Source organism: Dysidea avara, chromosome 12 (assembly GCF_963678975.1).
Source record: "Dysidea avara chromosome 12, odDysAvar1.4, whole genome shotgun sequence".
NCBI classification, from domain to species: Eukaryota; Metazoa; Porifera; class Demospongiae; order Dictyoceratida; family Dysideidae; genus Dysidea; species Dysidea avara.
The window spans coordinates 17,785,497-17,801,201 of record NC_089283.1 but is presented as its reverse complement, the minus strand read 5'-3'; the positions used below and the strand labels follow the sequence as shown (position 1 = coordinate 17,801,201).

At 37.5% G+C, this 15,705-nt stretch overlaps 1 protein-coding gene across 1 annotated transcript; it reads left to right on the top strand.

Moving 5' to 3' along the window:
* The first annotated feature begins 5,151 nt into the window (after nucleotides 1-5,151).
* On the top strand, nucleotides 5,152-15,340 carry LOC136241101 (uncharacterized). Its single transcript, XM_066032273.1, has 2 exons — nucleotides 5,152-5,280; nucleotides 13,819-15,340. The coding sequence occupies exon 2, from the start codon at nucleotides 13,819-13,821 to the stop codon at nucleotides 15,214-15,216; it is 1,398 nt and encodes a 465-aa protein (XP_065888345.1). The 5' UTR covers nucleotides 5,152-5,280; the 3' UTR covers nucleotides 15,217-15,340.
* Nucleotides 15,341-15,705: the final 365 nt, after the last annotated feature.

Below are 15,705 nucleotides of genomic sequence, written 5' to 3'. Positions count from 1 at the left end.
GTAGTCGTTTTGTATTAGCTAATCTCGATTGCGTAATTGTTACACACTATTGGTTTTTTCGTTGTATCTTCCTAGTTTTTAGCTCGATTTCTTTCAAACCACAAAAGGTTTGAGGTTCAATAGCTAACCTATTCACCCATCGATTTTCATTTTCTTCCCATACGCGGTTTACCCTGTAGGCGTGACAACATATTGGTGTTATTTTTCGTGAATAATCGCTCATAACTCTTTGCCTGTTTATCGTATTCCAGCCAAAGTAGGTACCAAGATGCGCCTTTATATCCCCCTTCCGTGTGCCAAATTGCAAGGTAATCAGATATGGCGTTCGCGTTTTATAGCAGTTTTTGTAAGTTTGCGACAAGAGGAAGAAAAATAAGAAGAAAAAAAAAACAAGAAACTAAGCCAATTTTTGAAGTCGCATACCTCGGGAACGCTTGAAACGATTTCGCTCAAATTTGGAATGTGGAGTGCTGAAGATGGAGGGCGTGTCCACAGCTAAAATCGTCTTATTTCATCAAGGAAGCACAGAGCTACGGAGTTGCGAAAATTGCGTTTTCTTTCTTCCTGTCAATATACTCACGGGTGTTGCACGCCGGCTTTTTGGGCCGCACGACACACTACCGTGTGTCTTGATTATATATGTATCCCTGATAATTCTTACTTTAATTGGCACCAATTACTCCATGCAATTAATTGACAAGACAGAACATATACCTTAAATAAAGATTACTGGCACAGTGCAAATGTTGCTGGGTTCAAAGGCTGATAAACGTAAAATATGTTGTGTTCTATCGTATAGATGACATGTTACTGTATTCAATAGTTTATACCGTAATAATTTTCAAAAAATATTGGCATGCAGCTAGCTAATACTACTCCATTACATTTTCCAATAGGGTTCTGTAGTTTCATTCCGCTACTAACAATTACAAATCTGACTATTCAATATCAATTTTTTTGCACTCAGGTATCGTAAATTGTTGTGGTATTGTAAATAAACACCTAGTGATACAGGACTTAATGCTCTCTCAAAATTTAGAAGTACTTTTTAGCACTGAAAGTCACTTGGAAGACGCGATATCAAATTCTGAAATATTTTTACCAAACTACTCTGTATATAGAAAAGACATGCAGAAACAGGCAAGGAGGTGGGGTTTTTATTGCTGTTCGCACAGATATACCTTCATGTGATGTTAACATAGCTTCAAGCCTGGAGATCATTTGGGTTCAACCGCATACAATCTCTTCGAGTGATGTCATTCTTGGCTGTTTTTACCGCCCTCCACACTTACCATCTTCAGTATTGGATAATCTAAGAGACTCTCTGCAATACATTAGATCACAGTTTCCAGGTGCAAAAATTATCCTTGGTGGTGACTTTAATTTCCCTGGTATTGACTGGTCTACTGGAACTCTCTTTGAATCATACATATCACCTACACTAAGAGACACCCTTATCACAACAATGGATGATTTTCTGATGCAGCAAGTTGTGATATTCCCTACTAGAGGTACCAACATACTAGATCTTTGCTTTACTACAGATCCTGATCTGCAGCTGGTTCAATCATGCCAACCTTTTCCTGGTGTAAGTGACCATGACATAGTGTTATTAAGATTTCAACTTCAAACTATTCCTCCTAAGAACAACAAAAGAAAAACGTACCTTTACAGCAGGGCAAATTGGGATGCCATATGTGAAAACATTGTTACCATCTCGGATCAGTATTTTCTACAAAATCAAAACACTACAAAAACCGTTGAAGAAAACTGGTCTTTCTTTCACACTCACATTACAAAATTAATTGATGAACACATTCCTAGTAAATATGTATCTAACAAAACAAATCGTTCCTGGATGTCAGCTTCTCTAAAGAGACTCATCAGAAAAAAGTAATGACTCTATAATACTGCAAAACGTTACAACAGTAGTTACTGTGCTAAATGGAGGGAATACAAAAACATTCATCAAAAAGTGCGCAATCAAATGAGACAGCAGCACACTAACTATCTTTCCAATGCCTTATTTTCTGATGACATGGATGGTAAAAGCTCTTCTGGAGATACATTAAAAATCGGAAGAAAAACAATAATATAACCATTACTAGTCTTAAATCCCAAGCTGGGAGTTTAGTCTTTGACTCTCAACAAAAATCAGAAGTACTCAATCATCAATTTCAAACAGTGTTTACTACTGAAGACTTAACAAATTTCCCACACAAAGGCCCATCCCACTATCCACAAATTGACAACATTGAGATTACTACCTCAGGTGTATGTAAGTTACTCTCAGACAGCAATCCACACAAATCAGCTGGTCCTGACAATATCCATTCTTGCTTTCTGAAGAACACTGCCAATGAAATAGCACCTATGTTAACACACTTATTTCAATCCTCACTAAGAACTGGAATCATACCATCCGTGTGGAAACAAGCCTATGTCACACCTGTATCAAAGCAGGATCAAGAAGTGATGCCAGAAATTACCGTCCCATTTCTTTAACATTTGTTCCATAATCTGTAAAACTTTAGAGCATATAATATGTAGTCACGTAATGAATCATTTTGATACCCACAATATTTTATTGAAACATCAGTACGGTTTCAGACCTAGACACTCATGTGAAACACAACTCCTAACTATTTTGCTAAGGCTATAAATACAAAAAAAAAAAGTTGACACCTGCATGCTTGATTTTTCCAAAGCCTTTGACAAGGTACCCCACCAACGACTCCTGCATAAACTTGAGTTCTATGGTATTGCTGGTGACACTTTATCATGGCTTACAGCTTTCTTATCAGATCGTTCTCAACAAGTAATTATAAATGGTGCATTATCTTCCCCATGCAAGGTCAATTCTGGAGTACCTCAAGGGTCTGTTCTTGGCCCAACACTTTTCCTTGTGTACATCAATGACATAGCTGATGATATACAAAGCCAGCTTCGTCTAATTGCAGATGACTGCATAATATATAGAACCATAAACACTCCCGAAGATCATACAACATTACAACAAGACTTAAACCAACTATCCAAGTGGGCTACAACCTGGTAAATGGAATTTAATATATCTAAATGTAACATTTTACGAATATCACATCTCCACACTACAAGTAACTACACCTATACAATGTATGAAACTCAACTAAAGTCGGTGAAATATCTTGGAGTGTGGATCAATGAAAAACTGTCATGGCAAACGCACATCCTGTATACTTATAACAAAGCAAATCGAACACTGGGATTCCTACAAAGAAATCTAAGAACCTGCTCTACTTACTTGAAAGAACAAGCATACAAACAACTAGTGTTTCCACTACTTGAATATTGTGCTCCTATTTGGGACCCTCACCATCAACAGACATCAACAAACTAGAGTCAATGCAACGCAGAGCAGCAAGATTTATTCTCAATAAACCATGGAATAACAATTTGGACAGAGTAACTGTAATGCTAAATGATTTGAAATGGCCAACCCTCCAAAGTCATCGTAAATATCTTAGATTGATCTTACTATTTAAAGTTGTAAACCATCTCCAATTAATACCTGAACAATATTTACCCTCACCCGCAAGACTGACATCAACTAGATCACATCATGCATCATCCTTGTAAATTTTACCACATTCAAAAACCTCTTGTGATTCTTACAAATTCTCCTTCTTCCCCAGAACAATACCTGAATGGAACAGTCTCCAAATCAATAACATTAATAACCTATCCCTTGCAGATTTTAAACTTGTATTAACTAATAACCAACTTAATTTTTATATTAGCGTTTTACCCCTTTAGAGACTCTGCTAATTAATAATAGTGATTCCGGGAGAATTTTAAAATTAATGGAAATAGTTTTTATTTAGCATGGCCTTGTGCAGTACTCCCTTAGGATCTCATAAACACTTAATTAGTTTTCAAAAATCCATCATAGGATGAAGCAATTTTGTCTTTGAAAATAGGCAAAAATTTCTCCATATCTTTCCATTGAAAATAGTCCCAAAAATGGCACAATTGAATAAATGCTTATAACTGAGCTTTGCAATCACATTTTGAACTTCTGTTATAAATACCTTAATAAATGGACCACATGCAGTGTAACCTTACTTGTAAGACCCTCTGAATAAAGATCACCTCCACAGAAAGCCACTAAATAGTTACATGCATTTAGCATCTTACGGATGGAAAAACAGCATACACATGGTGAAGTGCAACCACTCTGTACCAGTCACCTCTACTCAAAAAGACAATGTGCATGCAAAGCAAGGAGTTGTACTGTTGATTTATAGCTGCTTGTATGATTATATTGTCTCTTAATGTACAGCTCCTTGACAGCTACCAAAATGGTGCATCAAAGAGATGAGCTATTTGTGGTGCAAATTTGCTGACTTTTAGCATAGTAGCTAATATTGAAAACTACATGGACAAAAATGCTCACCTTGGTGTAACTAACATGTCCTGAGTCGTTTCATGCAAAGAGAACATAACATTGTGGTGGCTATATGATCGCAAAATAATCTTATAATTGGCACAAAACTCCACACAAACATATTTGTAGCAGAAAACTAACTACACCATCGTATTCCTTGCCCCCAGAAACCCTAGAAATGATCCAATTGTTTGTACGGCAGCGAATTGATTGTGCCAACTCTCCAACGGAAGATTCACGGAGAACTTTTTGCAAAATTTATGGATATCTGGAATCCTATTAATTAAAAATGAAATGAATAACAAGGATTTTAGTGGTTAGCAGCCAGTAATGCATAAGGATTGTCTGGATCATGAAGGTTGATCACTTCACCATCACTATACGTATATAGTGCTCTTACAGGTAGCTATGTCAGTTTGGTTAGCTACATGTTCCATTTGATGATGGAGTACTCTGCCACAACCATTAGGACAGGCTCACACATTGTGATCCCGTGATTAAGCGCGTGGGTGGATGGAGTGATTTTCATGTATGACAGCAGTGACAGTAAAGCTGGTTTTCCAAATATCCGGTCACAAATCCAGGCCTGAAATGCACCAAAATGTCCACACTTCCCACTCTAATATACCTATATCTGAGATCCGACATGCGCGCTGATTAGTGGGCAGCGTCGGAGGGTGGGCACTCGGCAGGCCCGAGCGTGGGTGGGGTCTGTCACGAGACTATGCATCACAAGACGCATCGAAACTGAGTTGTGGGCTTGTGGCAACAGTAGTGACACTTGCAATCGTTACGAGTACCTGTAGATTACTTATTGGTTGGAGGAGTGCAGTGGTAAAGAAAGTCGTTACGAGGTGAGCGCTCTCATCATAAGCATCAGTGAAAAGTAGCTATAGTTTCTCAAGGCCACTGAGACCACTTGTTTCTCTTCGGTTGTCTTTGGACAGGGAAAAAAATATCCTTTTCCACCCAATGAAAAAGAAAAAGCGGTCTGGTCACCGGCGCGAGCGAGGGCGCGAGACTATTTCATAATGGCCTAGCGATGTGGATGTACGTAGCTACCGAGTAGCTACGCTGTGCCTAGAGTCACGTCACTCGGCGAGGCTGGACATTTTGCTGCTAAAGTCACGGCGCATTCACACACTAGTTGTATGAAGTAAAGTTTTTGTTGAGTTTGAGGCGAACCGCGGCTATTATTATTATTATTATTTAATGGGCTTGTAGATGCCAAGGCAAGCTAACTTGCCAGGCTAGGCCGCAGGCCTTTGAAGGTGCCCATATCTAGATTGCTTCCAAAAATTATCCAAGCGCAGCTTGAAGGTTGCAACTGTTGATGCTGAAATGTTAAAGTCAGGTAATGAGTTCCATAGATTGACTATTCTATTTGTAAAAAAGTTCTGCCTAACAAGTAATCTTGATCTTTCTTTAAAAAGCTTAAGAGAGTGGCCCCTGGCTAGGGTTGGCACGCGTCTAGTATTCGACTTTAGGGCACGCGCCTAGTAGCTAACGTGCTCCGAACATTCGACTTTAGGGGACGCGTCTTGTACTTTAGAACTAGGGTCAGGTTCAGGTTTGGTTTCTTCTTTACTGGTATTATTTATTTATTTGTAATGTACAGGACTCAGAATTGAGTATATGGTACATGTAAACATGCAAGTGATTAGTTAAATAAGTATAGGCTTCTTCATGAATGGCATATATAAGGTACAAACTAAGGGTGTAGGGTTGCAGTGCCAGTGGTTAGAACACTGAGCTAGAGTATGATCTGGGCACATCAGAGCTGTCTGCTCGGTAATAAAATAAATGAGAGGTCCTGGGTTCGAAACTCACTTTTTTCAAACCTTTTATTTTTCATTTTCTTAAGTTTTTTGGTCTTAAGTTTTTTTAATTGCATGACTGCCATGACTCTAGGCACAGCCATCAATGTAATGCTTGACTACCACAGATACGAGCTGATGGTTGGGGGATTGATTGCGAACTTTCCCCAAGGTAAGCGGGATTTGTATTTATATCCAGGAAACTTACCACTAAATCAGCATGCAGTGCCTAAAACATCTATTGTACGTCAATATTACGTTTGTACTGAATAAAGCCCATCAAAAATCAAACACTTTGTGATTCTAATTCTCAGATCAGTAGCTTGACCAGTACCCCAACTAGTAAATTAACCAGTACCTCGACCAGTATCTCATCCAGTACTGTGACCAGTTACTCATCCAGTACCTTGACCAGTATCTCATCCAGTACTGTGACCAGTTATTTGTCCAGTACCATGACCAGTTACTCATCCAGTACCTTGACCATTTACTCATCCAGTGTACTGACCAGTACCTTGACAGATACCTCATCCAGTACCTTGACCAGTATCTCTACCAGTACCTTGACCAGTTACTTATCCAGTGACTTGAACTGATACCTCATCCAGTACCTTGACTAATATCTCGAACAGTACCTTGACTGATACCTCATCCAGTACTTTGACCAGTAAGTCATCCAATACCTTGACCAATTACTTATCTTGTGACTTGACCAGTATCTTGACTGATACTTCATCCAGTAGCTTGACTAGTATATCGAACGGTACCTTGACTGATACCTTGACCATCACCAGTACAACAACAGAACAGTCTGGTCAGCCATTTCTCAGTGTACTGACAAATAGCATAGGAATAGAGACAGTTAACAGCAAAATGCAAACTCTGAGATCCTCTAAAATGTGCAACAAAGCTGTGCAGACAGATGATGACAATTGTGTCTCTGAGAACAATGTTATTTCAGATGATGACAAGGTACAATATTACTATACTGGTTTAGCTACAAGCCTTCTGTTGTTGAAAACATTTGAATTAGTAATGGGTTCGGTGAGAAACGCCCATACTACTGGAGGTCATTTATGATAGCTCTGATGAAATTTAAGCTGAACTTTGGATTTCAAGACATTGCTTACTGATTAGGAATTTCTTTATCAACTGTCTGCAGGAATTTTCATGAAATGTTTGGTAATGGCTTCTCATTTGGAGTGGCTTATTAAGTAGCTTGAAAGAGACAAACTATGGAAGACTATGCCCAGTTGTTTTCAGGCAACATATGGCACTATGGTTGTGGCAATCATTGACTGTTATGAGATCAAAATTGAAACCCCCAGTCATCTAGTGGCAAAATCATCTATGTACATGGTCTCAATACAAACATGCAAATGTGACCCGCTTAGCAAAAATCCGACTTGTTTGCATAGTTCTGTTTTAGAGGTAAATGCCATTGAAATACATTGGGTAAAAACATGTGCTACATAAAATATTTACACAATATTTTATCGCTTCAGTAAACAAAGAAGGAAGACTGGAATTGAATAATCTAATATAACAATGGATTCGCCTCTTCATGGAGAGTAGGAATATCTTTGTTTCGTTTCTGTACCATGGAGCAAACGTGAGTTACGTGTGTTTGTTTACGTTGCAGTAAAACATAACTTTATCTTTGTCATGTTTAAGCTTGAACAGCCTTCTTGCTTAATAGTATGGGTGTATTTAAGCCAAATCTATACCTTGCTGAATGTCCCAGTTCATGATGAATAGAATGACACAAGTCCCAATTCTGTAGCCCATTGCACTCAAGAGTAATGATCGATTAAACAAGTGCCTGTAATTTTCTTTCCGTATATATAGGCACCGTATAAATTGATTGTTTTGCTCTTCTTGTTGTCTATCGCTATAACTCCAAAAGCACATACCAGAAAAGGCTGAAACTTTTACAGTCCATCTAGATAACACAAATATCATAAAATGAAATTCAAGGAAAATGTTAACAAGTTGGGTTTTTGTTCATCGGGTCATAAATACAGCTAAGGTATTCATTGCAATGTGCCCACAGGGTGTAACAACCTTCATTTCACCTGCTTGGGGTGGAAGGGTCAGTGACAAGCTTTTAACAGTCCACTTTGGATATTTAAATAAACTGCTTCCTGGAGATTGCGTTCTAGCTGATCAGGGATTTGATATTGCTGAAGATGTGGCCAGAATGCAGACAACACTTCACATTCCATAATTTACAAATGACTACTCACAACTTTCCCCATTGATGTTGAAGCAACAAGGAAGTTGGCTAATGTGCATATACACAAAGAATGTATCATTGGAGCTACCCATCAGAGTTACTCATTATTGATGAGTTATGTGCCAGTTGAATTTCTGAAGCCCAAATACCCCGGTGACAAACCACCAATTGATAAAATAATATTAGTATGTTCAGCACTAAACAAGCTGTGTGTTTTGGTCGTTTCAGTGGATTAGTTATGTTACTGTAACATTTAAGTATTAATTAATATTAATGGTTTAACGGCAGATTGTATCGGTTAGTAAGAGACCAACTCTTATTATTAAGAGTCCAACTCTTGTTATATATGTATGTCATTATAAAAAATCTGCAGAACAATTTAATGCGGCATATACATGATGTTAGTAAATACAAGAATGTGAAGTCATTGCTTAGACCGCTTATGGGAAAACTGAGGCATTGTCCTGCAGTTTGGACAATACCACTTACTGGAAAGTGGTTTAGGTATCTCAAGACATTCAAGGTGAAACCACGAGCCATACTAACAATTATGATTGTCACAGCCAGCCATTTCACCACCCTTATCCTCCTTACAGTATCAGTATATATAATTATTCAGCAGATGCCATTGAAGCTGCAATAATCTGATCAACATACATGTAACTAGCTTTTCCCGATATAAACATTTATGAATAGCAGTACTAGATTACCTGCATTGTCCATCAACACATGTAGAACCATTAAATGAATATTTGACAGTACTACTGGGCCAATCTGTTGTATTTTCTACTTTCAGTAAAGATATCACACTTTAAATTGAATTTTGGAAGTTACAGCAATGTCACATCCCTAGACTAATAATGATTAGTAATGGATTATGCTGTTGGTGTCAAGCTGCCAGTAGAATAGTTCTTCAACTTCATCTCCACACATTCAAATACCAGTCCTCCTTACATTGGATCTGTCAGGCATAACTATTGGTGACCTGAATACCCACAAGAAGACATGTTTTGTGAATAACCAATATATGTTACATGCAGCATAAAACCTTATATGGTAGCATTAATGCATGTCACGTACTTTTTAAGATACACTGACCATCTTGGTCTCTAGAACACAACTGTAAAACTTTCATCTAGAAGGATCCAACATGTATGAATGATTTTCACACATTAACTATAGTAGCCACAATACGTTTATACTCGATTCACTGAGATTGATGAACATTTATACAAGACAGCTGACCTTTTTTATCTGCTTAGGGAACCTTTACAGATACTAGGGATGCGGCGATTATGCCGGCATAATAGGTATGTGTGGGAATCAGGAATTATGCTAGCATTTTGAGGTGATTATAAAGCTTTAACAGTAGGAAAATCTGCAGATTGCACAATTCCATTAAAAAGATCGAGATACTCTAATAGAGCAGTCAGAAACTCTAATAGAACAGTCACTGAATATTATTTACTCTAATAAAGCAGTCACGTTGAAACGAAATACTCTAATACAGCAACCAACTAAAGAATTCAAGACTATTGGAACCTTAAACAACAATGAAAATGGTCTGATACAGCAATAAACTGGCATTATTAGCCAATTATTGTGGCATAATTTTGGGAATAATGGGCAATTCTCAAAAGCATAATAGGTGATTTTTTGAGCACTGCTCAAAAGCATAATGCTCAATTTTTGGAGCATAATAGCCTCATGCCTAACAGATACAGTACGACAGTAGGGACCACAAAGGTGTAGGTGTGGCCCATGAAAAAACCACTCAAAAACCAGCCTCACTTTCCCGTAACGATGATGAAGCAGTATTGGTTAGGTAAAACTGAGCCCAAACAAGTCTTCAGATGGATCCGAAATGCTTTCAACAAGTTGCTATGAATTTTATTTTTTAAATTATTCAATGGAATTTTCTAGTGACTGATTGACTGACTGCCTGACTGATGCCTCAGACAAGCATAACTCAATAACGGCTAAGGTTATGGGCTTGATTTTTCACTGTTCAATGTTGCTTTGGCCTGAAGGTGCCTTTTAGCATACCGCAGTACATACAATGCATTCTTTATGGACTTACCAGTGTTCTTTGTGTCCCATTCATCTTTGCTGGCAGCTCAATTTGGCAGTAGCATGTAATGGCTTCCCTTCATAACGAAAATCATCCGTACTTTTCATAGTGGTTACTTTGATTGTTTTTTTAACAGTTCTTGATTCGTAATGCTGTGTAACGGGTTAAACAAAGCTGACAACGAAGCGTAATGGATACTTCACTTTTCAGACGACAATTGGTAGCTGGGGCATGCAGCACCACTTTTTATTTCTTTTGATGCAGTATTGTGGGTTCACCAGTCATAATAATTTTATTTTACAAAAAAAGTAAACAAACAAGTACACAAAAAGAGCACAGTAGGAATTTCTTATTGTTTTACTGTGATTTAATATTATGCACTATTCCAGCTTGTTTCAGTACTTTTTATCGATGTGTTATGGTCCCTACTCTAGTTGAAAATTCCAAGTTTTTTTGTGTACTTGTCTGCTTAGGGAACCTTTACAGATCCCCCACCTCACATTCATACACAAGTATCACAGAAAAGTGCTAACTCACTGAATTCTGGCTGAAATAGACAGACAGAGATCCTGGTGAGGTGAGAAACTTGGTACACGACATGAAATGTTGCTGTTTACATTCATCGCTTCATTTCAACACTAAATAGCAAAATATCATTTCAAAGGCTTTGGCATAAAATGTATCCCAGATTCTGAAGAATACGATTGTGATCGTAAAATGTTCTACAATACAGCAAATATCTGCAGGAACATTTTTGCACGACAACTCAAAACCACAATACAATTGCCATACAAAACCATTGGGAGAAATTGCTAGGGACTACTGTATATCGTAAAATAGCAAATACTGGCCCTATAGGTATTGCGCTATAAACTTGTATATGTGTAATATATTAATTTTTAATGTAAAAACTGACCGTATTAGTTTACAAAGGCACTCGCACAAAGTGTAAAAAGTAATGGTAACCGAATTTTTCACTTTCTTCCCAATGCCAGTAATACATTTCCAAATTTATTTTTGTAGTTAGGGGCGTGGCCTGGTTCATTTTTGTATTGTTATTTCATTATGTGATATTTTATACGTCAATGGATGCAATCTAATGTACGTGGGAAAATTTGAATCTCAGGAAATAGACTACTTACCAGCATACTTCTGGAACGATAGATTCCTCTACCTGTATAACAGATTAGAGGAGCCCTGTCTGTACTGTTAGTGGCGAGTTATAGCTTGAGCCGCATTTTACTACCGGTACTTTTATATGGGATTCCTTCACTGTCAAAATTCTTGGGCACGCTGCTTAACAATGCACTTTTTGTTTAATAAATAGATCATGCACATGGTCTGTTACGGAGTATTGAGACCTTTGTTCATTTACCGAGCACGCATAATCTGTGCTTGTCGACTACGTGATCTTATTGATATACTATGATGTTTAGCCAGGTCTATGATGTAATTGAAGATCTCGAATCTCATTGGTGACTTACAATTTTGGAAGTCTAAGCTGTGGTCCCATATTTGTAGATCAATTCAATTAATGCTCTACATGGTAGACTGAGGCCATACAAAATATATAGGATTTCTGAAAGGGGGTTTCTGAAAATTGATTTATTTTTATAATTGGGGTAAAAACTGAAGTGTCTGAGGAACTGCCTCCAGAAAATTCTGAAGTTTTAGAAGCTCTGAGTAGGTATAAACCCAATACTTTAAACTGTGAAATGAACATAAGCTATATAGCTTTGATTGCTCTATTAGAGTACTTACATAACTGACTGCTCTATTAGAGTATCTCGATCACTTTTAATGCAGAGTGAGGTCAAATATAAGTATTGCTGAGAGTTTAATAGCTATAATGGATACTAGTTAAATGCAATTGCATGTATACCGAGTCGAGTTAAAGGACGAAACACGGTCAATAATCGCTAGCATATAATTTTATATTTCTCACCCTTGTTGTGCCCACACTGGTTTCATTTTTGAACCAGTTCTTTGTAGTCACATGTGGCCAAGGTTTACCATGTGTGTATTACATTGCCGTTATTTAGGCCACTCCAAATAAATTGTGTTTCCATTCGCATCTGGTTACTGTCAGCTCTCCTTCCATTATTCTGTATTCTTCCATTATTTTCCTACATTTGTGTTATTTTTGCAACTTAAAAATAAAAAGGAAGGTACAAGCTTAAGCACATTTATGCAGCTTTTCATGGAAATGTGCCAGAAAAATAATGGCTGCCAATATTATAATGGAAATGGCCAGACTGTTCACCTGCTTGCAAAAATGCCGCAGAGTCCAGTGAGGATGGGAAACAGAGAATTTATTTGGAGTAGATAATGGTTTTTGATCAAATCTATAACTGGTGAGGTTTGCTAGCCGTAGTCTCGCACACCCGACCCATAAATCAATCAATGCAATGCTGAGTCGAGTGGAAACTGTTTAAGGTCATCCTACTGAAATACAGTGGTACACAGTATTGTGCTATGATAAGTTGTCAATACAGTAACAACAATGGAATAGCTAAAACTGCTACCAAGCTAAATTTATAAGGGGATTTCTGTTGAAACCACAGAAACCCACCTATATAATATGCCTCTGGAGTAGGTATTATCAATTACCGGTACTTGTTATGACTACATATATTTTCCATATCAACTAGGTGCTAAAATGCACTACATCTAAAAACTCTGCCATATCCTGCCATAGATGATGCAATTTAGTGTGTAACAATATACACACCCACCAAGTTTCATATCAATCATGTGATTGGAGCTTGACATAAATAGCCACAGTTACATGCAAATACTATCAATACAGCAACAACGAAAACTACAAGTCTTTAGACTGGTCTTTGCTTTTACCTCCTTGAAGACTAAACTGGATAACCTGGCTGCTTTTGTCAGTTCATTACAAGGGTGAGCAAGGGCACATTCAGTGAATTGTGTAGGAAAAGATCCAACTTATCATTTAGATGTGTTTCAGGCTTCCATCACAATTGTAAGGATCAATTATTTGGTAAGGTAGAAAATTCCATCAAATTAAATCTTAAGGTAACATTTCAGGAGGCACATTTGGGTATTGTTATGCCTAACCAATAGTGCCAAGATGTTGTGAAGAATGGTTCTTGGTTTACATTTTTAGCAGGAAAATGCAACCAATCCAACCATTCATGGTCCCTACTATACAGTACTACCATACATAACTATTGTGCACACAATTAAAGTGATAACTGTTTTGGTTTTGCTATTTAAACAATTGCACGTGTTTCTCTTCAAGATGAAGTTTGCTGCTGTACTTGTGGTGATGGTGATTCTAGCGTTCATAACAAATATTGATGGACAGCCTGTTTGTACTAAAATTGACCAGTGTTCTTGTAGATTAAGTGGTGTAGAACCATCCGGCGTGATTAATTTACATGATATAGTAAGTGGTAAACATGAACCAGAATTTGTAGTTGAAGGAAAATCTGAACAAACCAACCTCTGGTATAACTTCTCCTATAACCCGTGTTTCAATTTCTCTGACTATGGGTGTCCAAATACTGGTATATGTCAGACTCATGATGGAATACAACCATATGACTTGGGAAATCTTGACACCACTGAGTTTGCGTATGGAGAAGATGAAAATCATACTATAGTTGCATTATACTTGTCTAAAGATAGCACTACAGATGGCAGAGTATCACTAGTAGGTTTGGTATGCGATGAATCTGAAATGAAAGGAAGATTTGTGTTTAACGGAGAGACACTTCAACAGTTTTATACCTTTTTGCTCTACACGCGATGTGCATGTCCTGGAAAATGTACAAAATCACTGAGGGAATGTAGAGCTAAGGATTCATGTAGTTGTGAAATGTCAGATGGAACTGGTACAATTAACCTTCATTCTCTTGATAATCCAAGTAGCCCACTTAGAGATGAAGTAAGTCCAACAAATACCTTTCTATACAATCCTTGCTCAGCTATGACGAACCCCTCATGTAAAAATAACTCACTATGTGAAGAGCAAGGGGAATCAATTATTCCTTTAGGTAGAGCATACTACTCAAGGTTTGTATTCAACAATAATCAACTTGCTGTACAGTACATTCAATTCAATGATAGTTTTTCAACTGTGAATTTGATTTGTGATCACAATCAAACAGATAAGCCTGTGTTTAGAGCAGTTGGTGATGGATATACATACAATCTCTACAGTGTGTGTGCCTGTCCTAATGGTTGTGGTGGTCCACCATCAAATGGAACATGCGACCAAACTGACTCATGTACCTGTAAGAGTACTAGTGATGGTGCAGTGATCAACCTTCATGATCTAGACAACCCATATGCACCACTGACTGCTAAAGACAATGAAGGCCATACCTACTACTACAATCCTTGCAGTGGAATACATTTAGAGGATTCTTCTGGAAAATGTGATGGAGCAGCTGCCTGCCAGTATGACCCATACCATGATGTATACTACAACATTGGAAATAACAGTCCGAGAATAGATTATGATGCCACCTCTAAATCATTTACATTTCATTACACTGGAGATGGAGATGGTCATTCCATTGATGTAAGAATGATATGTGATCATGATGTTGCTACTACAATACTTGCAGTAGATGGTGATATTCCTAATAGTGCTCATCTAAAATTAGTTTCTAAGTATGCATGTACACAGTAAACAGACAAATGTGCCATATCTTGGGCAGATACATGCACATATGTTATGATGTTGCCATTTATACTTTGTACTTTAACTTTATTGCTGTTACCTTTGTTGTGTATGAGTATGATCTCTAATTTGATAATAAGACTAACTACAACACTATATGGACTGCACTATATTTTGCCGACCTTGTCAACCGCAATTTAAGTTTTACTCAAGGATTTTTCCAGTACAAAGCCACCCATTTGTGGAATTCCTTGCCAGCCAACATTAAAGGCCTAGAAACTTTCGAAACTACAGTATATGAAAAGCCATTTCTTGTCATCTATTTAATTCAGTGTTGTTTGTGTGTTGTAATTTTTGCTATAGTCTTACTTTGTGTTTGTATTATCCACACAAGTTGTGAAAAAAAAGTGTGACCTTAAAAGCCTGGGTGAAAAAAGTTGTGAAATCAAAGGTGGCGGCCAACAAATGGCTGCAATGATGTTATTATTAATAAATAAA

Bases quoted from the DNA above. Each gene is read 5' to 3' on its own strand.
- LOC136241101 (XM_066032273.1), top strand. From the start codon at position 13,819: ATGAAGTTTGCTGCTGTACTTGTGGTGATGGTGATTCTAGCGTTCATA.